Source organism: Purpureocillium takamizusanense, chromosome 2, assembly GCF_022605165.1.
Source record: "Purpureocillium takamizusanense chromosome 2, complete sequence".
NCBI classification, from domain to species: Eukaryota; Fungi; Ascomycota; class Sordariomycetes; order Hypocreales; family Ophiocordycipitaceae; genus Purpureocillium; species Purpureocillium takamizusanense.
In genome coordinates this window covers 984,192-1,005,873 of record NC_063069.1, presented here as the reverse complement: position 1 = coordinate 1,005,873, position 21,682 = coordinate 984,192, and the positions used below count along the sequence as shown (strand labels likewise).

General features: G+C 59.1%; 10 protein-coding genes across 13 annotated transcripts; 4 read left to right on the top strand and 6 right to left on the bottom strand.

The window, feature by feature from the left end:
- Positions 1-1,094: 1,094 nt before the first annotated feature.
- On the top strand, positions 1,095-3,143 carry cpc2 (cross-pathway control WD-repeat protein cpc2). Its single transcript, XM_047983130.1, has 5 exons — positions 1,095-1,306; positions 1,505-1,542; positions 1,630-1,756; positions 1,834-2,151; positions 2,393-3,143. The coding sequence occupies exons 1-5, from the start codon at positions 1,265-1,267 to the stop codon at positions 2,816-2,818; spliced, it is 951 nt and encodes a 316-aa protein (XP_047839100.1). The 5' UTR covers positions 1,095-1,264; the 3' UTR covers positions 2,819-3,143.
- A 376-nt stretch (positions 3,144-3,519) lies between these two features.
- Positions 3,520-4,742, bottom strand: OST3 (oligosaccharyl transferase subunit ost3/OST6; the record flags this gene model as incomplete). The annotated part of the gene is made up of 4 exons (XM_047983129.1): positions 3,520-3,704; positions 3,781-4,136; positions 4,209-4,309; positions 4,377-4,742. The coding sequence occupies 4 exons, from the start codon at positions 4,740-4,742 to the stop codon at positions 3,520-3,522; spliced, it is 1,008 nt and encodes a 335-aa protein (XP_047839099.1).
- A 453-nt stretch (positions 4,743-5,195) lies between these two features.
- Positions 5,196-7,532, top strand: JDV02_002134 (21S rRNA (uridine(2791)-2'-O)-methyltransferase). Its single transcript, XM_047983128.1, has 3 exons — positions 5,196-5,456; positions 5,520-5,804; positions 5,861-7,532. The coding sequence occupies exons 1-3, from the start codon at positions 5,436-5,438 to the stop codon at positions 7,277-7,279; spliced, it is 1,725 nt and encodes a 574-aa protein (XP_047839098.1). The 5' UTR covers positions 5,196-5,435; the 3' UTR covers positions 7,280-7,532.
- Positions 7,368-7,850, bottom strand: JDV02_002133 (uncharacterized protein; the record flags this gene model as incomplete). Its single annotated transcript, XM_047983127.1, has 1 exon — positions 7,368-7,850. One exon carries the CDS (start codon positions 7,848-7,850, stop codon positions 7,368-7,370), a length of 483 nt encoding a protein of 160 aa, XP_047839097.1.
- A 586-nt stretch (positions 7,851-8,436) lies between these two features.
- JDV02_002132 (uncharacterized protein) lies at positions 8,437-8,637 on the bottom strand (the record flags this gene model as incomplete). The annotated part of the gene is made up of 1 exon (XM_047983126.1): positions 8,437-8,637. One exon carries the CDS (start codon positions 8,635-8,637, stop codon positions 8,437-8,439), a length of 201 nt encoding a protein of 66 aa, XP_047839096.1.
- Positions 8,638-9,448: 811 nt separating this feature from the next.
- Positions 9,449-11,503, top strand: MRM2 (Methylene-fatty-acyl-phospholipid synthase). Of its 3 annotated transcripts, XM_047983123.1 has the most exons (7): positions 9,449-9,809; positions 9,936-9,986; positions 10,097-10,123; positions 10,189-10,587; positions 10,738-10,866; positions 11,045-11,206; positions 11,304-11,503. In XM_047983123.1, exons 1-7 carry the CDS (start codon positions 9,561-9,563, stop codon positions 11,370-11,372), a joined length of 1,086 nt encoding a protein of 361 aa, XP_047839093.1. In that variant the 5' UTR covers positions 9,449-9,560; the 3' UTR covers positions 11,373-11,503. The 3 variants fall into 3 exon arrangements, with proteins under 3 accessions (XP_047839093.1, XP_047839094.1, XP_047839095.1); XM_047983124.1 differs by having other exon boundaries at positions 9,449-9,986; XM_047983125.1 differs by having other exon boundaries at positions 9,449-10,123; positions 10,738-10,754; positions 10,818-10,866.
- Positions 11,499-12,752, bottom strand: RPL18A (60S ribosomal protein L18A). The gene is made up of 4 exons (XM_047983122.1): positions 12,700-12,752; positions 12,288-12,392; positions 11,807-12,174; positions 11,499-11,741 (listed from the first exon to the last, which is right to left on the bottom strand). Exons 1-4 carry the CDS (start codon positions 12,701-12,703, stop codon positions 11,664-11,666), a joined length of 555 nt encoding a protein of 184 aa, XP_047839092.1. The 5' UTR covers positions 12,704-12,752; the 3' UTR covers positions 11,499-11,663.
- A 413-nt stretch (positions 12,753-13,165) lies between these two features.
- JDV02_002129 (uncharacterized protein) lies at positions 13,166-15,343 on the bottom strand. 2 transcript variants are annotated; one of them, XM_047983120.1, is made up of 4 exons: positions 14,315-15,343; positions 13,986-14,261; positions 13,793-13,929; positions 13,166-13,738 (listed from the first exon to the last, which is right to left on the bottom strand). In XM_047983120.1, exons 1-4 carry the CDS (start codon positions 14,714-14,716, stop codon positions 13,492-13,494), a joined length of 1,062 nt encoding a protein of 353 aa, XP_047839090.1. In that variant the 5' UTR covers positions 14,717-15,343; the 3' UTR covers positions 13,166-13,491. The 2 variants fall into 2 exon arrangements, with proteins under 2 accessions (XP_047839090.1, XP_047839091.1); XM_047983121.1 differs by having other exon boundaries at positions 13,166-14,261.
- Positions 15,344-16,344: 1,001 nt separating this feature from the next.
- JDV02_002128 (uncharacterized protein) lies at positions 16,345-18,572 on the bottom strand. Its single transcript, XM_047983119.1, has 3 exons — positions 18,279-18,572; positions 17,335-18,171; positions 16,345-17,252 (listed from the first exon to the last, which is right to left on the bottom strand). The coding sequence occupies exons 1-3, from the start codon at positions 18,409-18,411 to the stop codon at positions 16,567-16,569; spliced, it is 1,656 nt and encodes a 551-aa protein (XP_047839089.1). The 5' UTR covers positions 18,412-18,572; the 3' UTR covers positions 16,345-16,566.
- Positions 18,573-19,112: 540 nt separating this feature from the next.
- Positions 19,113-21,214, top strand: JDV02_002127 (Cytochrome-b5 reductase; the record flags this gene model as incomplete). The annotated part of the gene is made up of 2 exons (XM_047983118.1): positions 19,113-19,817; positions 19,896-21,214. Exons 1-2 carry the CDS (start codon positions 19,742-19,744, stop codon positions 21,212-21,214), a joined length of 1,395 nt encoding a protein of 464 aa, XP_047839088.1. The 5' UTR covers positions 19,113-19,741.
- Positions 21,215-21,682: the final 468 nt, after the last annotated feature.

The window sequence follows — 21,682 nt, the reverse complement described above, 5'->3', positions numbered from 1 at the left end:
TGTCCATCCCCCAACGCCTTGATTCGCAGCATTCATTAGGGCCGTAGCCAGTCGGCATTCATCGGAAGCTGTTGCGCCGCCCGTCGACACCGCAGTCCGGCTCACCGCCACACTCGCGACAGCAAACATTGAATTTGCTCGTGTTGACGTTGTCCCTGGGGCATTGCTTGTCTTTGGGAGACCACGCCGGGACGCCGGGGTCCCTTCTCGAATTTTCGCAACATCCAAGGCTCATGCTGATGTGATCCGCGCCCCCAGCCATACATCTGCAAACCTCACCGTCTGTATCATCAGCGCGAGCGGATGAGTAGAGGACGATCATGGCGACAAAGGCGGTGAGCTTCATGGTCAAAGGTCGTGCGATGGGCCGGCTCTGTAGCCGCCGGTTCGGACTCTTGCGTTCTTGAGTAACTGAGTAAGAAACGATAAAGGTGATTGAGAAGGCTTAGAGAACAACAATGAGGGCCAGCTCTAGTTGGTGAGGGAACTGCCCGGGGTTTTTTGCTGGCGACACGGCCAGGACTGCAAAAGGACGGAGGCGCGTCGCCACAACAGCCGGGCGCATTTCTCAGTACCGCGAAGGGCAGCGTGCGCGCTTAACTCATAGTGTCCCCTGACGAGAAATATAACCCATAGACGACTCGAAGTGAAGCCTGAAACGCCGAAAATGGAACTGTCGCCCGAGTAACTACCATTAGACGCGTATACCGACATGGCACCAAAAAGATCTGGACCGCCAAGTGGTTGGGGCTACATGCCACGCGTCCAGACTAGGGTTACTGATGACAATACGATATAGGTACTAGATGGATAAGCTCATTCATCAGTACCACTATAGGACTCACTTACACCTTACGAATGCCGGCTCATTGCGGGCGGGCGGGCGGATGATGAGTGAGCCTGGGTTCACCCGAACCTGGTCAATGTCAATTTGAGGTGGGGCCACTAGGCACCCTTCGGTGCGCTCGGTGAATAATGGTACGTACTTCCTTCACCGAGGCTTTAGCGGCTCGCCGGCGGAATCCCTCGGTCGAAGACAGGACAACGTGCGGCGGCCCTAATTTTCCGCCCACACAAAAAATATCCCAATTTCTGCCGAGCCAGCCAGCGCTCAAGACCACTGTAGCCCGACCCATTGTGTGCGCCGCACCCCCCAAAGGTTTTGCAGACGAGCCCGCCGACGCCTTCTCTCGATTTTCCTTTTCCTCTTCTTCCGCACCGCACCGTTCGACCTCCCGCAGCATCGCCTCCGTCAACCGTCGCCATGGCTGAACAATTGATCCTCAAGGGCACTCTCGAGGGCCACGTACGTTGAGCCCCCTCCCCTTCCCCGCGTGGTGGTGGTGGTGGTGATGCACCGCTCGTCTCGTTGCCGGCTCGATGCCCCTCGTGGGCAGCAAGCGGTGACCGCGGCGGTCGGAAACACCATGACCAACTCTTTTTCTCTCTCCCGCCCCTGCTATGGTGTCGGTCGCGACGCGGAAATGCTGACTTTGGACTGCAGAATGGCTGGGTCACCAGCTTGGCTACCTCCATGGAGAAGTACGTCGAAATCGAAGCCGACGCCTCGACATCGCCCCCGTCGCCCTCCGCCCGCCGATCACGATGCTAACAAGGAATCCTCTGCAGCCCCAACATGCTCCTGTCCGCTTCGCGTGACAAGACCCTCATCATCTGGAACCTCACTCGCGATGAGACCCAGTACGGCTACCCCAAGCGATCGCTGAAGGGCCACTCCCACATCGTCTCGGACTGCGTACGTCACATATTCTCACCTATCCGCCTGGATGGCCGGAGGAAATGGGCCTGGGCTGACTGGAATGGACGTAACAGGTCATCTCCTCTGACGGCGCCTATGCCCTGTCCGCCTCGTGGGACAAGACTCTCCGCCTCTGGGAGCTCGCCACCGGCACCACCACCCGCCGCTTTGTCGGCCACACCAACGACGTCCTGTCCGTCTCCTTCTCCGCCGACAACCGCCAGATCGTCTCCGGCTCGCGCGACCGCACCATCAAGCTGTGGAACACCCTCGGCGACTGCAAGTTCACCATCACCGACAAGGGCCACACCGAGTGGGTTTCTTGCGTCCGCTTCAGCCCCAACCCCCAAAACCCCGTCATTGTCTCCTCTGGCTGGGACAAGCTCGTCAAGGTACGTGGTGACACGAGTTGTTATGATCCATCCCCCTTGGCCACGCGACGCAGATGCCTGCCGCTCGACATGAACATGATGTTTTGCAACTTTTCAAGTATTTGCTACTTCAGAGCCTTCCGGCCATGAGACAATCATTACACCTTTGCCCTGATTGAATCAACCACAGCGGCAATGGCACTGCGTTGGGCGTGGCCGCCTTGGATGCTGGGGAATATGACTGACACGTCTGATGATACAGGTCTGGGAGCTCTCCACCTGCAAGCTGCAGACCGACCACATCGGCCACACCGGCTACATCAACACCGTCACCATCTCCCCCGATGGCTCGCTTTGCGCCTCCGGTGGCAAGGACGGCACCACGATGCTTTGGGATCTTAACGAGTCCAAGCACCTGTACTCTCTCAACGCCAACGACGAGATCCACGCCCTCGTCTTCTCTCCCAACCGGTACTGGCTCTGCGCCGCCACCGCCAGCAGCATCATCATCTTCGACCTCGAGAAGAAGTCCAAGGTCGACGAGCTCAAGCCCGAGTTCACCTCGGTCGGCAAGAAGAGCCGGGAGCCCGAGTGCGTCTCCCTCGCCTGGTCCGCCGACGGCCAGACCCTCTTCGCTGGTTACACCGACAACATCATCCGCGCCTGGGGCGTCATGTCGCGGGCATAAACGCCTTCTTGGCTTTCTGCGCGCACGGATCAGCGGTGTCACGGTAATGGGCAGGCTGTGGTAGACGGGAGCGAGAGCAGCAGCAGCAGCAGCAGCAGTGGATGAGCGGCGGGCCTCGAGAGGGGTTCGAGCTGTTGTGGAAGATGGTAGATCATTGGTGGGGCGTCATATGGCTGGCTTCCTCGTTAGGTCTTTATTGATGCGAAGGACACGGGGGGCACAAAACACATCTGACGAGGCATGACGCATTGCTGGCTAGGCAGCCTCTGAAGGCAAAAACTGGGCATCATGCTTTGTTCTTCCAATAAAGAACTCGACATTCACATGTGCTTGTATCTGTGATTGGATTACGTGCTCCTCAACCGTGCCAATAATGGGAGTCGTGAGGGCTGCCGGCCAGGTTGAATGGCGATGGCGCCCTCTCGGGTTCTGCTACCGACTACCCCTGGCATAAGTAATACCATGCTTCATTCTGCTTGCTACCTGTCTAACAGCGCCCAGTCGATGCATGAATTGCCATTCAAGTAAATAACGCCATAGTGTACATGTCATCACCGTTTTGCTGCTTATGTCTCTATCGGCTGCACTGTGGCCTCCCTCGCAGGTCCTGCTCAGCCTACACGACTCTACACCTCGTCGGGGGGAACTTGCAGTCTCTCTATGCTCATTTACCGTCTTGGGACGGCTACCAATCACGCCTCTTACATGAAGGGAGGGAGCGAGAAGGGGTAGCCGCTGTTTTTGATGCGGAAGACGCTCAGCAGGAAGCTGTTGAGGAAGAACATGACGCTGATCCAGGAGATGGCGGCGACGAGCTGCTTCTTGGGCTCGGTGATGCGAGGGATGCGCGACCCGAGGGCAATGGTGGAAAAGGACAGCAGGCCATCTAGGTCCGGGTATCCCGTCAGCCTCTGGGCATTCGTTCACGCAGAGGAGGCAGCCAGTGGAGGGGGGACACTTACACATGGCAGCGACAATCTGCGTCTCCAGTCCGAGCTGGCTCTGGAAGCCGCCGGCAAAGTAGGTGATGCCGCCGCGGCCATCGCCAGCGACGTAGGGGACGTGGCGGATGTGGTTGAACATGTGGCCGCTGGTGAAGAGCAGGATGGCAATCATGGTGCCGGCGGCCCAGAGGTTGCGGTTCTGGATGATGGGCAGCAGGTAGGGGCCGGCGGTGGCGACGAGGGTGCCCACGCCGAGCAGCAGCGTGATGCCGACGGCCCAGCGGATGTAGTTGATGGGGCGCCTGATGTCTGGGTGCGGGCGGCCGGGGAGGTGGCGGACGAGCCAACCGTGCACCTGCTCAGCAGCGGGGGGCCTGCAAGGTTTCACTCATGTCAGCCAGGAGAACGCGCCCGTAATTTCAACATTATGGTTGCTAGTTACTGACCCGCCGGTAAAGTCATAGCGGAGCGGCTCTGGGGAGGCGACGGCATGAGGACCGATGGTGGGAGGGAAGAAGAGCAGGACCGGAGCCGTCTGGAGGCCGAGCTGCACACACACAAGTATCATTAGCACCTCATCTTGAAGCTTCAGAACCGACCAGGCTGGAGCATACCGAGAGGAAAATATCCCGCCCTTCTGAAAAGTCCAGCGTGCCAAAAATCATGCGCGCCTCGCCCTTCTTGTCGCCCTTTGCCCAGCTCCTGCCAACGAGATCCCACTCGGGCTGGAACTCGCGGCAGAGCTGGCAGCCGAACCGCGCGTCGAGCGCCGTCAGCAGCACGGCGACGCTGTAGTCGCGAGGCGCGGCCGTGAGCGACTTGTACGAGACGTCGTTGAGCGGGATCGTCGAAGAGAGGCGGGCGAGGCGGCGGAACTCGGCGAAGCGCTGCTCGGACGACTTGGGGGGCGCTTTGCCGGCGGCGGCGAGGGCGCCGCTCACCAGCGCGCACGCGGATGCGAGGGTCGCGAGGAAGCGCATCGTGGAAAGGACGGACGAACGGGGGGGGGGGAGGAGGCTGGAGCTTCGCAGACAGCGGGACGGTGGCCGCGGGACCCCAATTGATGAGTTGCGAGGGCGATTTGTGTGCGGAGGGAGCTGGTTGACGTGGTGGTGGAGCTCCCCGCGTTGAAGATACCTTTTCTTGAAGCTGAGGTGGCCTCACAGTCGCTGGCGGTACGTACCTGCACTGGCGCTGATGGTCGGCCAGGGGCAGCTTTGCCGTTGGTTTCGTCGTGTCTGAAGCACCACCCGCTGTCGTCCAAGCTCTGGGGCAAAATTGGCTTATGTCAGCCGTGATCACACCGACCCCCGACGTCACGTGCAGCCTTCCTTGGAACTCGGATAACGGCCCCAGCGTGCGCTAATCCCGATCAGGCATACTGTTTACCACCCCGGCGGGGGGAGACGAGCCCGAGCAAAACACACCGGCTCCTGTCAACCGCCCTCTGACCCTGGTTGAGCCTCATCATTCTGGTCATCGATATCGTGGCCGACACGCATCTCGTCCATCTTTCGGGGTTCTTTGACACAAAGTCAAGGGCAGGGCTCATTCATCTGTGAACATTTCTATTTTCTCCATCACTGCAAGTGCAGTGCTTGTTGCCGCGACGCGCCTGTGCACCCACCGCGTCACCACTCTCCTGCTTCGCGGGAGCAGGCTCAACGGCCATCATGGGTGCCAACTCCAGCGAGGTACGGTTTCATCAATGCCCCGAACCGGATTGCACTCGCCGCGTCTGCTGACTCTCTGCACAGCGCACCACGCGCATTCATCAGCTCGAGCTGCGGCGCCGCGACAACATCCACAAGACGGAGAGCATCGGTCGCGATGAGGAGGCGCGGCTGCTGAAGCTTCGCACCCTGGCGATGCGAGACGAAACCGCAGCGTTGAAGGAGAAGATCACACAAAAGGATGCCAAGATCATGGCGCTGAAAAAGCAGAGCGATGCGGTTCGCGTCGAGCTTGATGACGCCAAGAGAGCTGCGCGATCGCAGGAGACACGACTAAAGAAGCAGGACATTGAGCTGGCCAACCTGCAGGTAGGCCTTTGAGACGTGGGCTTCTCTTGATCCGCAACGTCTAACGGACCATCTAGGCCGAAGTAAACTCTCTGAATGGCTCAGTGCAAGACTCGGGCAAGGCCTTGCAGGAGAAATTCGCGCTGAAGCGAGAACTCGACCGCCTCCGACCCGAGATGGAGCACTTGCAGTCACAGCTCGCCAACTATCAGGCGATGGTTGCGGAGAAGAACGATCTGCGGCGGCAACTAGACTCGGTGGAGGTGGAGCTCGAGAACGAGAAGCGGTCGCGGCAGAGGGTGCAGTTCAAGGAGGACGAGCCCACCATCAGCGATCTCAAGGCGCGGCTGGTCAACGCTGAGAAGAAGCTGGCCGCTGAAGTCAAGGAGCGCGAAAAGGCCAAGAAGGAGCACGACAGGGAACTCTCCGAGGCGCAGGCCCACAGCGAACGGCTAGAGGAGAGGATCGAGTCTCTCAAGACAAGGTACAAGACCACCCACACCGAGCTCAAGGAGACACGCGCGCAACTTGAACAGTGTCAAGAGGAGCTCGAGCAGTCCAAGAAGAAGACGACTCGTGCACCAGGCGCCAAGGACGTTGCGAAGAAGAGCGTCGCCATTGAGTCTGGACTCGGCCGGAAACGCCGTGCCCAGGAGATGAGCTTCGAGGACATCACCATCCAGACGCCTGGGAACGAGGAGGTGGCCAACAAGCGACTGGCCGCCAAGAAGCGCGGTGAAAAGGCCGCCCTAGGTGAGAAGTCTACGTTTTCCATCACGCCCTTCTTGAACCGGACCGGGAAGAGCGTATCGGATGAGTCCCTGGAGGCATCGGCCCATGACGAATCCGAGCTCGGGCCAGATACGACATTTGCCGACAAGGGTGACAGCAGCAAGCAGTCACTCCCTGTCATCGAGCCCGAGGACCCAGAAGCCGCCGCCGAGGCACCGCAAGAGCCCGCACCCAAGCCCAAGGTCCAGCTCAAGCCAGCAACAAAAACCGCCGCATCCAAGGCAGCGCCTAAGGAGGCACCCAAGGCTCGTGGCCGGCCAAGGACGAAGGGCTTGAGTGAGGCTCCACCCGCGCAAGCGAACAAGGCAATCGCCAAGGTGGACGTCTCTCCGGCCGAGTCCGGGGCGGACGCCTCCATGGAGAAGGAAAAGGGCAATGAGGCACCGCCCATGGTGACGGTGGCTCTGGAGCAGGAGAATGCCACTGCCAAGGCTTCGAGAAAGGCACCCGCCCTCCAGCCTAAGGCGCCAGAGGGCGATGTCAAGAAGAAGCGGCGGAAGCTCCTCGGCGCCGCCAACTCGACTCTATTTGATGACGACGACGACGCCGAGGCGGCTGTCGCCAAGCCGGTCAAGCCCGCCGCGCCAGCCGGAAAGCGCGTGCGGGCGCAACTGGGAGGCGGTGTGAGGAACGCGTTTGCGGGCAGCTCGTTCTCGCCGCTCAAGAGGGACAGGAGGGGTGTTAACGCCAGCTTCCTGGCTTAGCGGCGGAATGGAGCGTCTGCCTCGCCGCTCTTTTGCATTGTGGGTTTCACTACGAGGACGCACGATCACACGGACGGGCGGGTGGCATTCATGGATCATGGGTTTCACCGACCGAGCACTGTACAGGACTACATGCATCAGTGGTGTTTTCTGCTTTGGGTGTTGTTTTATTTGGTATAACTGTGTTGGTCTTTGGGTAATTGGGTTTGTTACAGGGCAGGCAGGCAGGTTTGGCGTACTCGGGATATTCAGGCGAATTGAAGCCTCGATTTGCGTTTTGCAGACACAAAATGACAGGTGTTGATGATGATGAAGCCATAAGCTGTGATGGTGATTGATGGGCCGTACATGACAGACTTGCAAGCTGTTCTCGGTATGCTGTGACAGCGGCAACAACAAGAAATATCCCTTTTTTCTTCGACGTGAAGAAGATGTTGTTGAGGCGTCGCTCGTGTAGGTTACGAGTCGGAGCCGAGCGCTGATGCTGGGGGCTGGCTGATGATGCCGTCGTCCCAGTCCTGGTCCCAGGGGGGTCGATCGGCTCGACGATGACCGAGGAGCCGATGGGCATCTATACTTATGGGGGGAGAGACCGCCGGTAGACAGGCATGCTGCTGCTCATTGGGGCGTGTTAAGGCCGATTCTAGGAATCGTGAAAGTGGGCTGCATCGTTGGTGCTTGTCCCTCTCCCCTCTGGCAGTTTCATTGGCGAGTACGTAACGTAGCGTATTCGGTTCGCGGAAGCCTCCAGGTTTCCGGCTCCTCAGTCCTGGTGCCAACTACTAACTCCGTAGCAGCGCGAGAGACTGTGGCAGCGCGGCGGTTGCTAGCAGTACCGAACCTGCCCCCTCCCCCCCTGTCACCTGCTTTTAGGCGCCGGCTGGTCGTACAGGGAGGCAGGGAGGAAGGGAGGGGCCTTGGACCCTCTTTGTCCGTGGGTGCTGTTGGTCGCGTCCCGTCTGCTGGTGCAGCAGTGCCGCGGCGTCATCGTCCCATCCCTTCAGCCCCCCTGGCTTGACTGACAGCCGGGGCGGGGGCGGCACATGCATGCAGTCCAGTTTCCAAGGTTGCCGCAAGCTTCAATGGATTCGCCGGTACAAAAAAGGCCCCTTGATTGTCTTTTTTTTTGTCTTTCGTTGCCCGAATCTCCATCCTGCTCACGCGCTGATGGAGTAGCCTCGCTGGTGGCGCGCCAGCGTTGCTCCATCGCCGCCACCGCCGTTGCTCGTGGTGCTCCCCTGGACGAGCGACGACGACAGGCGCGCGAGGCTCAGGATGGTGACGACGAGGGGCACGCTGACGAGGACGACGAGCCCGGGGAGGGCGTGCATGTCGCGCGCCGCGCTCTCGACGTCCATGATGGGAAAGCGCGCCTGCGTGTTCGCGTGGTATATAGAGGATGGATTGCGACTTTCGGGTATTTTGTCTGGTACCTACCGCCCGTCGTGCAAGCAAGCAAGCAGCAGCAGCAGCAAAGATGGGGCTGATAGCCAAAAAGATCGCTGTCTCGTCAGTGCCGCATCTTCTCTGCGTGGTGGGAGCTGCTGGACCGCATGGAGGAGGAGGAGAAAAAGGTGAGTGTAGTACAGGTTGGAGGAGAATTAGCCGAGGTGAGGTGAGAGAGAGAGAGAGAGAGAGAGAGAAAGAGGGCACGCGAGTACGAAGTGACTAGAAGACGGCCCGCGCGTCTCGGCCAGGTCTCTTTATTAGGAATGAGAACGAGAAAGTCTTTGCACCACCGCCTCGCGTTACGTACTAGAGGTATGCACAAAGTACCTACTACTGTACTTCGGACGCACACTGACGGCGGCGGCGCATTGAGACATTCGTGGGGGAGGAGGCTGAGCCTTTGCCGTCGTCGTATATTGATTGTGCTTGTATACTGTACGGTGAGGTGGTATCCGGCATTTCCCCGCGGCATGTCCCGCTGCCGCATCGGCCGAGCGAGGTAACTACCTAGGACGGTGGTGCGCTAACAAATTTCCGCAAACGACGTCAACCAAGCTTGCAAGGGTATGGATGATCAGCTTACCCGGCAGCAGTCCAAAGCTCAACTAAGAAAAAAAATCGTGCCACCATCACGCCGCGAGTTGAGCGTGTCGTTGCACTGTTTGCCGTAATTTTTTCGTATTGAACGGAATCTCATGACACTGGACCAAAGTCACTTGTCTTCCTCGTCCCATCCCCCTCCATTCTTCTTCTTTTCTCCTGCGGCGGGGCCCCATCCAACGCCGACGACCGCTAGGTTGGTGGAAACTACCCAAACAGGTAGCTTGACTTGATGTTGTCCCTGTTGTTGAGACGACGCCGCCCACCACCGCTTGCCGTGCTCGCGTCCACGCCGAGCGCCGTGGTTACGCACAGCGGCATCGCAGCGCTCGGGATATCATGGACACAGCCATGGACAGCGTGCAGAGCGTCCTCGTCGTCCGGGTCCTCGCGGTGGAAGCAGCGCCAGGGCCGGGACGCGTACGCCCGCGAGGCCAAGGTCCAGGGGCTCAAGAGCCGCGCTGCGTTTAAGCTGCTCGAGGTACGACGGACATGATGGGCCCCTCTCACTCACTCACTCTCTGAGTACGGTACAATGCGGTCCAGTAGGGTATCAGTAGCATCGTGTCTTTTTGTATTTGGTTGCTAATCGTCGTGGGACGCGTAGATGGACGAAAAGTATAGGCTCTTTCGCCCAGGGCAAACCGTCGTTGATCTGGCAAGCTCACCCATCATCCATCCCTCTCACCCCCTTTCCATCCCCACTGTGACTTTATGTACAGGATTGCATCTTGAGTGCTTCTCTAACAGTGACGTGTCACCACCTAGGGCTATGCACCCGGCAGTTGGTCCCAGGTATGACGGCACCCCTCGCGTTGAACACACAATGAAAAAGGACAACATTAACGAACCCGCGGCAGGTCGCCATGGAGCGCACACGTCCGCACGGCCGCGTCGTCGGCATCGACCTCATCCCCGCGCAGCCCCCGCGCGGCGTCGCCACCTTCCAGGGCGACTTTCTCTCCCCGCAGGTGCAGGCCCTCGTCCGGGACTTTATCCTCCGCACGCATAAGCCTCGTCCCCCCGGCCCCTCTTCTCCTCTTAAGCAGCGGCGCCAGGCAGCAGCCGCTATGGACGAGAAGCCATCATCATCGTCGTCAGACACCGCCGATGGGCCATCAGACACGGCACCTGGCGCTGATGTTCTCGCCCAGCCGAGCTACATCGACCAGGAGCGGCACATGGGCGGGGAGGGGCTGGGGGCAGAAGACGACCCGGGTGCTACGTCATCGAGGTCATCAGGCATGGCGATTGTAGATGTGAGTTTGTTGCCCTGCCCTCCAGACTTTTGTAGACCGCCTGCTTGGGTATGGGTGGTAGTCTGTCCGGGACTATACTGTTACATATGCAACGGGAATGGCATACGACGTGCAAGAAATGACTGACTGACTGACCCGACGGGCACGCAGGTTGTTCTAAGTGACATGTCCGAACCCTGGCCTCAAACCAACGGCTACACCACGAACACTCTGAGTAATCCCTACCACAGGCTCATGAACACGAGCGGCAACACCTTCCGCGACCACGCCGGCAGCATGGTGAGTGTCACGGCCCCTTTCCCTTCCCGCCTCCTCCCCCGGCCTTCCCCTCCCCTTCACCCTCCTCATCGGCACAAGGCCATGCATGCGGGCGTACGAGAGAAACGAAGATGCCCTTCCCCGGTCCAGCGATCGATGCTGATCAAAGCCCCCCTCCCCTCGGGGCCGTGTACCACAGGACCTATGCAACGCGGCGCTGCAGTTTGCGAGCGACACGCTCCGTCCCGGAGGCCATTTCGTCTGCAAATTCTACCAGGGCGCCGAGGACAAGAAGCTGGAGAAGCGGCTCAAGGGGCTCTTTGCCAAGGTGCATAGGGAAAAGCCCGAGTCTTCGAGAAGCGTGAGGGCCCCCTAATTTTTCCTCATTCCTTCCCTCCTCCCGTCGGTACGATGGCGGCCGCGTGGCATGGTCACTGACACGGGTGGCGTTTTGTTAGGAGAGTAAGGAGTCGTACTTTATCGCATTGCGGAGGAAGCATGGCGTTGTCGTGGAGGAAGAGGACTGAGCGACTATACCCCGATACCCCGTCGGACGCGAGTCTGGCTGTACAATACGGAGCATGACATAGAGAGTGAGCACGTCACAAACCTGATAAATGCCCATGACACGCATATTCACACACACATTATGCGTTGGAAGAATTTCATTTTGGTGTTTTGTCGTGAGATACCGAGCCACGCCTGTCCCATGCAAGAACCATTTGTTAAGCACAACACCGGTATCAACCGCTCCTCCGGCCGCTGCCGTGACCGTGTCCAGCCCTGGCCATCCCGTAACAACTCCCAAAGCCACCACCTTAAACCTTGAAGCCGCGCGAGCGTCTGCGACCACGGGCACGCTCGAACTTGCGGCCCTTGGAGACGACATGGGGTTTCTGCGCGAAACATCGTCAGCATTCACGTCTTCGCACTGGTGACTCTATCGGCGGCCGCATCTTACCTTGTGCTTGTGGGGGCCCATGCCGAAGTGCTTGACGGCCTCGCGGGCGTTCTTGGGCCCGCGGAGGATCAGGGTGTTGCTGCCGGTAGGGGCACGGAGGGCCAGCTGGTCCAGGGTGATGGCCTCGCCGCCGGCGGCGACGATGCGAGCGCGGGCCGTGGCGGTGAAGCGCAGGGCGGCGACGGTGACCTTGGGGACGGCCAACAGGCGGTTGTCATCGGTGACAGTGCCGACAACGACGACGATGCGCTTCTCGCCCTCCTTGTTGATGTTGCCGACGATGCGGGACAGGGAGACCGGGGGGCGGTTGATCTTGGACATGAACAGCCGGCGGAGGACGACCTTGTTGAAGGAGGCATCCGTGCGGCCTGCACAACTCGTCAGTACCCGTTTCAACCGATATTGCTCGTACGGAACCCCGTCGCGGCCGATCAAGAAAAAATTTCGGGCGATTCGCGCAGATTGCAGGGAATTGACATACGGGCCAGGAACTTGTAGAGCTTCACCAGGAGCTTGAGGTAGACATTGTCGCTCTTGGGCGCCTTGCGGTGCGTGCCCTTGACGTGGTGGCGGTCGAGATCGATACCTGGAAGAGAGTAAAAACCATCGTCAGCCACTTGGTTCAAAGTATGCTCAAGATTCGGCCGCTCAGATCTCGTCACGAGGACGAGACGGCGCCAAAAGGACGCAAGGAGAAACAACGTCCGAGGAGACGGCCTGCCCTCGCGCCTCCATCGTTCGTCCTTTTCTTCCCAAACGAAAAAGCTGCGACGCCTTCGCTAGGAGAGAAAAGAAGACAAGAACAAATGGGGGCGAGGGAAAGCAACGTCTGCCTCTTCCGAGTTTCTCCTCACTCGCACACGTTGGCTGATTCCGGATGGCTGTTCACGTACCCATGGCGGCGGTGGTTGTCGCTGGAGGAGCAGTTGGCGATGCGATCTTCTCCTTCGTGATGGAGTGGTGCTGCGAGACCCAAGGCAATAGAGAGAAATTTCAGGGCTTTGCGCAATGGCGTGTTCTGATTGGCTCTGACCTCCATGAGCAAAGGCGGTAAAATTTGGCAGTTAGGGCACACTTTTTGCAGCTCAGGTGTGGAGCACGTGAGCAGGGAAGTGCGTGGGGTACGTACCTGTCGGTGAAGATGATCTCGGTGAGCTGACCGAGTCACCAGGAATGCGGGCCCGGTGACCATGGCCAAGGCGGCGGAGATGGCCGCCCGCTCTGGTCCCGTCTCAGGGGATCGTCCCGGTCGCAGCGGCCAGCAGCGGAACTCGCACGTGCAAGACATGCTTTCAGTACTGAACGCTGACCATGTCGCCTCACCTCATCACACCACCGTGTTTTCCAAGTCATCGTCAGGTACGAGGTATGAGCAATCGCTCGTCTATTTTCAGCGGCGGGACACTCTGCGTCGCGTGCTATCCAGTGCCGACGCCCCTTTGCTGTATGCTATCCAGGAGTCACTCCCAAGGGTAAGTGTCCTTGCTCTAGATTGTAATTCGACTTCGTCGCCCCATTCCACCCTGTTCTCGTGCTCTAGTAGGTAGGCCTTTGCGCCTCACCTCCCTAATAGGGAGAAGGAAACAAAGACCAGTGGGACTGTACGACGAGTAGAAGAAAGAATGTCAAGGAGACACCAAGCCATGCAGTCCGCCCACTCAACTCTTGCTGCGCTTTATACATAGTTACAGGGACGCAGACTCTGCGTCCGCGTCCGGGTTGAGACCCGTGAGGAAGTCCCGCGTCATTTCGAAACTCAGCCAGCTTGAGGCCATGCTGGGGGCGACCTTTAACAGGTTGGGGACAATGCCTTTGTACAGGCCACGAATGCCCTCTTGTCGAACAATGACGCGGATGGCATCGCCGATACCCTTGTACTGATAGCCCATGCCTGACATGGTGTTGATCTGGAAGCGTCGACGTAGCACATCACTGCTTGGGTCAGAGCGGCTCATGAGGGGACAAGAGAGAATGCATTCGTCTTACAAGGGATATGTGCAGGTCTGTGCGACAGCTCCGGAAATAGCTCCGGCTGCCAGTTTCCGAACAGCGCTTGGGTTCTTGTCGCCTTCAGGGGTAAAGTGTTTCCGCACGGACTCGTAGACCATAAAGTTGAGGCCAACCTGGCCTGCATGTTAGCACAGAGATCTACAAGGCCGGACCTGCATATTGTGCGTACGTAGGGTGCAACGCCCGCCACCGTGGGGACAATGCCGCGATACAGTGCGCGAACGCCGCCCTCGGTCTTGAACATGTGAGCCAGTGTTGCCCACATGCCGGGTAGCTGTTTCGGCTTGTCGCCTAGCTCAGCGAAGCTGGCGGACTGGATGGATAGGCGCGTGCGGACGATGTCGAGGGGGTATGTGAAGAAGACGGAGGTGATGCCCGCCACGCCGCCGCAGACGAGGCGAGTAAGGGGTGCCAGGTCGGCACCGGGGTATGGCTCAAATATGTTCTTTCAAATGTCAGCACCCGGTTTTCGCACAGAATTGCGACGGACGGTCGTACTCTCTTGTAAAAGTTGTAGCTGCTGAACTGAACAGCCGAGTAAGGGACGATGCGGATGCAGTTGGTGCCGTTGCCGCGCATAAAGCCCCTCCAGCCTTCTTCCCTCCACATCTTGGCGAGCGCCTGGCCGACAGACAGCTTGTACGCATCGCGGCCCACGCTCTGGATCTGCATAAGGATCTTTAACCGCTCGAGCGGCGAGACGACGGTGCGCGAGACGGCACCGGCCACCCCGCCGGCGCAAAAGGCCGCGATGACGGGCTGCGAGACGCGCTCGCGCAGGGCAACGAACTTCTCAGGCGCCTTGGCCGGCTCGCTGATGACGTCTGGCTCCGGAGGCATGGCGGCGGGCGTGACGGCGGGTGAGGCGGGTTGCAGTTGCGGTCCGCGGACGGCAGACATGATGGCGGAAGACGAGTGCTACCACGACGGCGTCGGCGCTGACCCAATTGGGCGTGACGGACTCTTCCCCAAGTCGCAGAGCCTGAGTTCCTCCTCGGCCCGCTCGACTAGCATTTAAATATTGTGCTCTGGGCGGACTTGGAGTCGTTGGCGCGCTCGCGTGGGATAGGAGGCTGCGCCGCCTTTTTGATGGCCGCTCGACAAGGGTTTACGGGGACGAAAAGTTGCGTCAAAAAAGTCGCTGGATTTGCAAAGCAGGGCTTCGGTATCGCAAGCGGTGGCGGCCGGACGGGACGTTGTTCGGACGAGGATTCGCGGGTGGTATAGTATATCGCTCTGGTATCGTCTTGGGGCGAGCCGAGGATGTCGTTGCTGGCCGTTGGCTGGCGGTGGCACTAAGCGCCGCACACGGGGGGTAAGGGTCTCAGAGGTGCGGGCACCGGGTGACGGTCGAGAGAAACGGCAGGGCGCGGGACTAGGGGCAGCGGTGACGAGGAGATGCAGCGTCGTGGTCGTGATGGTGACGAGGAGCCGAGCCGCACAATTGGATCCGGGGGCACGAGCGACGGGCTGGCTGAGGAGGGTGAGGCTGTTTGGCGTGTGAGCTTGGCACACGTTTGTTTGGCGGAGGGCAGATGACTGACTTTTTGCGGGCGGGCGGGCGTGAGCGCCTCCAGTCTCAGCACAGCACCCGACGCTTCTCAGCAGGTTCCGGGCGAAGTTTTTGGGGGGGGGCGCAGGCGCAGCTGGGCCAATCCAGTACCTGGGCTGACGGGATTTGAGGCTGCGTCTCAGGGCAGCCAGTGCTGGGCCGAGCCCTGTAGGACGTTCACTGGTAGGTGTACCTACGTGCCTGCCCCTGTGCCTTTGGGCGCTAGTACTGGTACTGCGCGCTGTTCCGCCATCTGTCGTGGCAGCCGCTTGGATGGCTCCGAGTAACGGACGGGAAGCCGCGGCTTTAGCTGTGCGATGACTCAGCCACCAACTTCATTCCGGACCTGCTCTCCCTCATCTGGATTCTGCACGCTATTGTCAACTACCCTGATGTCTTGTATGTTTTCGTATCGGCGAATTTGATACAGTAGCATTGACTATGCTCATAGTTCTGGTTCTTCGTAGCTGGGCAGTCATCAGTAGAAATGGTGGACATGGGGCTGAAAGGTGTCTGGGCGGAGACTGACGCGCCCCTCTATCGGTCTATCCGGCCGTCACTCATGCTCGTGTAACCTCTTCAGCGCTGCTTCCGTCCATGCGGTCCACCATGTCAGTGTCTCGCCTACGGCTGACGGTGAGGACGATGTAACCCACAAAACTCTTCCGCCACCTGTTCACGCATCAGATGTTGATGTTTGTCTCTTCCCCTACGCCGCTCGTCGGCAGCAGGACGCGACGATTGCTCCATGCTTTAATCGTCGCGCTCCTCAGACATATCCTCGTCAGACAGAGTGAGACTCCCGCGCACCGAGCTTGGAAGCTTCATGTCGGCCACCGGAGGACCTGTCGAGGGATGCGCGACAGGCCTCGCCCGTCTATCGTTGGGCGACTAAAGGCTGAGCATCCAGCATCACAATTCATAGGCCCTCATGCAGACGCTGCTCCCTGCGATGCCTTCTCTTGTGCATGCTCAGTTCAATAGATGTGTGGATATGTGTACACTATCTTGTGTGCTGACCTGCATATATGTCTTAACATGAAGCCACCGCTATGCCAAATATGTATGTGATATGCCACCGTGCTCACCCGCCTCAACGCCTGTAAGATACATATAAATCCCCCCACTACACTCACTCAGTTGCGCTCGCGGATTTGACCGTATGTACGAAGTATACATGTGAAACCAACATCGCGACCTAGTCCGACTTTGGGGGCCACTTGACCCTCCTCTCCGCCCGCACGTACAAGTTGTTCGGCCTGATGAGCTGAAAGTACGGATCGTACTCGATGGGTCCGTCCTGGGCAAGAGTAAACTTGTACCTGTAGACGAGCTTGGGCAAGAAGACCTTGATCTCCTGCAGGGCAAAGTTGAAGCCGACGCACATGCGCGGCCCCGCGGCGAAGGGCATGTACGAGCCGGGCGACCGGTTCTTGACCTGCTCCGTGTCCCATCGGTCCGGATCGAAGCGCGCCGGGTTGTCCCAGATCTTGTCGTTGTTGTGGATGTGGTGCAGGGCGGGGATGACGACGGAGCCCTTGGGCAGCTTGTAGCCGCCGGGGAGGATCATGTCGATCTTGGCGGTCCGCCCGGGCTGGTACGAGGGGTTGTGCCGGCGCTGCGTCTCCTTGATGAACTTGTCGAGGAAGGACAGGCTGTTGGTGAGGTCGGCCGTGACTTGCGTGTCTTCGGCCCAGTCGTGGTCGATGAGCTCTTGGAGGAGACGCTCCTGGTTGCCTGGATACTGCACCAGGCTGTAGATGAGCCAGGAGAGGAGGGAGGACGTGGTGGTGAAGCCGGCGGCGGTGGCCACGAGAAGCGTGGAGGTGAATTGCGACGGTGGCAGCTTGTTGCCCTTGTTGTCGGTTGCGCGGAGAAAGTAATCTGCGTTGAGAAGCGGTCCGTTAGCCGTCGACAATCACTCTACTATTTCTGCGATCGTGTGCCTGGGAAGGGGCCCTCGTACCGACTACGTTCTCCGCCTTGAGCGCGGCGTCCTGTAGCTCGAGGTCCTCTTGGCCACGCGACGCCTTGGCAATGGACTCCATCATCATCTCATCGATATTGCTCTGGGTCTGGCGCAGCTTCTTGGGGTCACCAAACGGCATCTTGGCATACCACGAGCCCATGGTGGTGACGCGCTTGTTGAGCTCGAGGAACCGCGCGATCTCGAGGACCATGACATGCAGCGGGGCGTCGACACCGGTAAAGTGCGCAAAGTCGATGCCGAGGACGAGCTCGCCGACGGCCTGGGAGCCGAGCTTGAGCATGTACTGGTAGACGTTGAAGGCCTCGTCGCGCCCGTCGAGCTCGTCGAGGACGCCAAACGCCTGCTCGACCGTCCTCTGCATCGTGGGCGCGTAGTGCCGCACCGCCTTGGGCCCCAGCGCGGGCGGCAGGAACTTGTGCGCCTGGCGCCACTCGTCGGTGTCGGTGTCGCTCAGGAAGACGCCCGCCTCGGGGGACTTGATGGGGTACAGCGGGTGGCCGGGGACGATGCGCTTGGTGAAGTAGTCGTCCTCGGCGAAGAAGATTTGCGACAGCTGCGGGTCGTTGGTGTGGTAGATGCGGCTGCCCATGTTGTTGGTCACGAACAGGGGGCCGTACTTTTCGAACAGCCGCTGGTGGTTGCCGAGATGGTCCGGGTAGATCTCGAGATAGTTGCCAAAGTAAGGGATGCCCGATGGGCCGGGCACCTCGCGCACCGCCCTGCCGGAGATGGAGACGGCTATGGGATCGTCTTCGCTGCTCAGCACGTCGGACACGGCCGTGAGCCTTTGTCCGTCGTGAATGAAGCCGACACCTGTGAGAGTGATGGCTGGTTAGCTAGGCTGTACTGAGTCGTGCTCTTTCTTGAGCACCCCCAAGTCTCTTGGGTGCCAATGACCGTGCTATAGGTGCTCAATTTACTTTTTGGGTCCACTATGGCAAAGTGCGAGGCCACGATGCTTTGCAGTTCCTCAAAGTCTGCAGAGTCGTCAATCTCTACGTCTTTGGCCGTTGAGGCGGCCTCGCCGAGGAGGTAGAACTGCTTGATTGACATGGTAGATGGGCAGCTCCAGGGGAGAATCAATGCCAGAGAGCAGGCTGACTAGAGCAAGAGCGAGGAGTACGCCAAGGGCAATAGTTGGATCAAGAGTCTGGGCTGGAAACAACGACTAAGAGTATGGACTATACAGTCATATATAGTCCAGTGGCTGGCTGTATAAGTTGGTGTGTATATTGTAGTAGTACACGGTATAGCTTATGTTACACACACACACACACACACACACCAGTTGCCAGTAAGTACTCTCCTACATGCAGTCTCGTCAAGAAGCGAGTCCATGGACACCATGGACACCACTATCCCCGATAGTATCCGTTCTGTTCGCATGAGACTGAGGCTCGGCTGGTCGAGTTCCATGGAGTATCCGTCGGCGTGGTCCGCAGGTGTCCTTGCACTCGCTCTTTTGCCCGATATCTGTCCGACAGCCAATATTAGCAGCAGCTAATATACCCACCAAGTTTTCTTGCCGTCGTTATCACTTCCATTAACTGAAAACGGTGCGTCAATAACGGTTGCCATTTCCAAACCGCTCATTGGGCGCAGGGCATTTCTCCGTCGGCCCGTGGCCATTTCATGGTTCAGGGGTTACACTCGGCTCGTAGCCAGTGGCGTCTAGGACCCGCCGCTAGCATCGGCTCGATGGAGCTTGCGGCACTTGGTGCACTTGTTGCAGATCCATTAAAGTCGTCAAGGAACTAAAAGACAAGCTTCAAGCGCGAAAGAGGATCTCCAACCGAGGCTCTTACCCAGGCTCCTCTTCAATATTTGATGCTCCAGCGCCAAAGACCTCATTTAAGAGGAGTCGTGCTATAACAGGATACCCCGGGGGAGGTATTAATCCCAGTCTCATGTCGTGTCACCATGAGTTCGGCGCCTCCGGCCGAGTTCGCTTTGGGGTGGGGGGACCCCGTGGCGGCGCGAGGATGACGTTGCTATACTGACGACCGGGCTCTCGTGTCTGCCGGTGTTGGACCTCCGTGCCGGGCGCTTCAGTGTTCAAGAGACACGGCGGCGAAGGAGCTCTGGTGGAACTGGCCTCGGTTCATTTTCTTGTCCCGTTATGGGGCCGGATTCGCCGCTGCATACCGGCGATTGTAACCCAATAACATCATCAGAGCTTGTTTAATAGCTTGGCCTTTGATGACGATTGATCCAAAAGGGCATGCTCGTCCACGTCGACAGTAGCGGAGCCACGTTTCCGCAGTCGTTATAGAAAGACACTCATCCATCTAGAAGCCACTCCTGAGAGTCGCCTTGGTTTCCTGCGATTCTACCACCATCAGACGCAAGTCCCACTGCTGCATAGAGGAACTCAGCTTTCATCATGAAAGAGTTTACCGCCAAGGAGGTGGCCGAGCACAAGAGCCCGCAAGATGCGTGGCTCGCCATCCACGGCAAGGGTTCGTTTACACCATGGTCAACCTTTCCTCTCTTCAACATAGTACCGGGGTAGGAGCTGACGCTGCGCTATCAAATAGTCTACGATGTGACCAAGTACCTGAATGACCACCCTGGCGGCGCCGAGGTGCTGGCCGAAGCCGCGGGCACCGACGCCAGCGAAGAGTTTGACAATGCCGGCCACTCCGAGGACGCCTTCGAGCTCATGGAGTCATACCTGGTGGGCAGCCTTCAAGGCTTCGAGAAGAAGAAGCCCAAGCGCAAGCCTGTCCGCGTCGTCACGCAGCCCACGACGCAGCCAGAACAGAGCGGCGCCGTCAACGGCGGCGGGGCCGTAACGAAGACGGTCATTCTGGGGCTCTTCTCGCTGGTCGTTGGGGCAGTCTATTATTCGGGTCGCCGCTGGGGCTTGAAGACGCCTCTCTGGGCTGCCTCGCTGCTGCAGTTCGGCGGCGGCAAGTCATCGCCGGGTGGGTTTGGCTTCGTCAGGGGCATCCTCATCGGGGGCGGGGCGCTTGCCGCCATTCAAGGCATTGTCGCGCGTCGGTTCGCACAGCTGGTCTGGGGGAGCAAAAAGACCTTCACCAGCTATCCCGCGCACATGATGGTACCAAAGCGGATCGAAGAGGACACGCTGCTGCAGAGAGGGCTGCTCGACCCCGTCAAGTACTCATCGCTGCCGCTCAAGACCAAGACGCTCATCGCCCCCAACGTCTACCGCTTCATCTTCACCCTTCCCACCGCGAGCACCGTGCTGGGCCTGCCGATAGGGCAGCACGTTGTCATCAAGGCCGACGTCGCGGGCGAGAGCGTCGCCCGGTCCTACACGCCCGTGTCCAACAACGCAGACCGCGGCGTCCTCGAGCTCCTCGTCAAGGTGTACCCGGGCGGCAAGCTGACGAGCGGCTACCTGGCGGGCCTGCAGACCGGCGACGAGGTCCTCTTCAGGGGCCCCAAGGGCGCGATGCGGTACCGCCCCGGCCTGTGCAGGAAGCTGGGCATGGTCGCCGGCGGGACGGGCATCACGCCCATGTTCCAGGTCATCCGCGCCATCTGCGAGCACGACCGCGACACGACGCACGTCAGCCTCCTCTACGCGAACCGCACCGAGGAGGACATTCTCCTGCGCGAGGAGCTCGACGCCTTTGCGCGGCGCTACCCCAAGAACCTGCAGGTGTACTACCTGCTGGACCGGCCGCCGGAGAAGTGGGAGTACGGCTCGGGCTACGTCACGCGCGAGCTGATGGCGGACAAGCTGCCGGGCCCGGGGCCGGACACCAAGATGATGCTCTGCGGGCCGCCGGGTCTGGTCACCGCTGCGAAGAAGTCGCTCGTGAGCCTGGGCTTCGAGCAGCCGGGGGCGTCGGCAAAGGCAACGGACCAGATTTTCTGCTTCTAGGCCGCGAACACTCAACTGTGAATGGGTCGTGATGCTCGAGCGAGGCGATGGAGATGTACATGCAGGGAACGGGCAGGTGGACATGTATATTAGTTGCAGGGAAAAAATAGATTATTCGGTGTTAGAGTTTCAGTTCAAGTAGAGGGCAAATCAATCGACCTGGTGTTGTTCTGACGCAAGGAGATAGATCCCAAAGCCATTTCAAGACACCCAAATTCTGTTATTCCGAACTCGCGGTAATCTTTAGCCTCACGCTGTATAAAATCGTGTTGGTGAATGCAACGTATTTTTTGAGAAGTCCAGTCGTGAAATCGTGAAATCTTTCAACAACTTGACTCTCATATCCGCTCCGCAGGATTCGACTAAAGGCTGCAAATCGTCTGCTACGCCAATCACAGAAGCCGTAGCCTATCTTGCGTTACAGGGTAGTTTGTGAAGCTCTGACAAAACCCCAGCAAACTTAGCTCA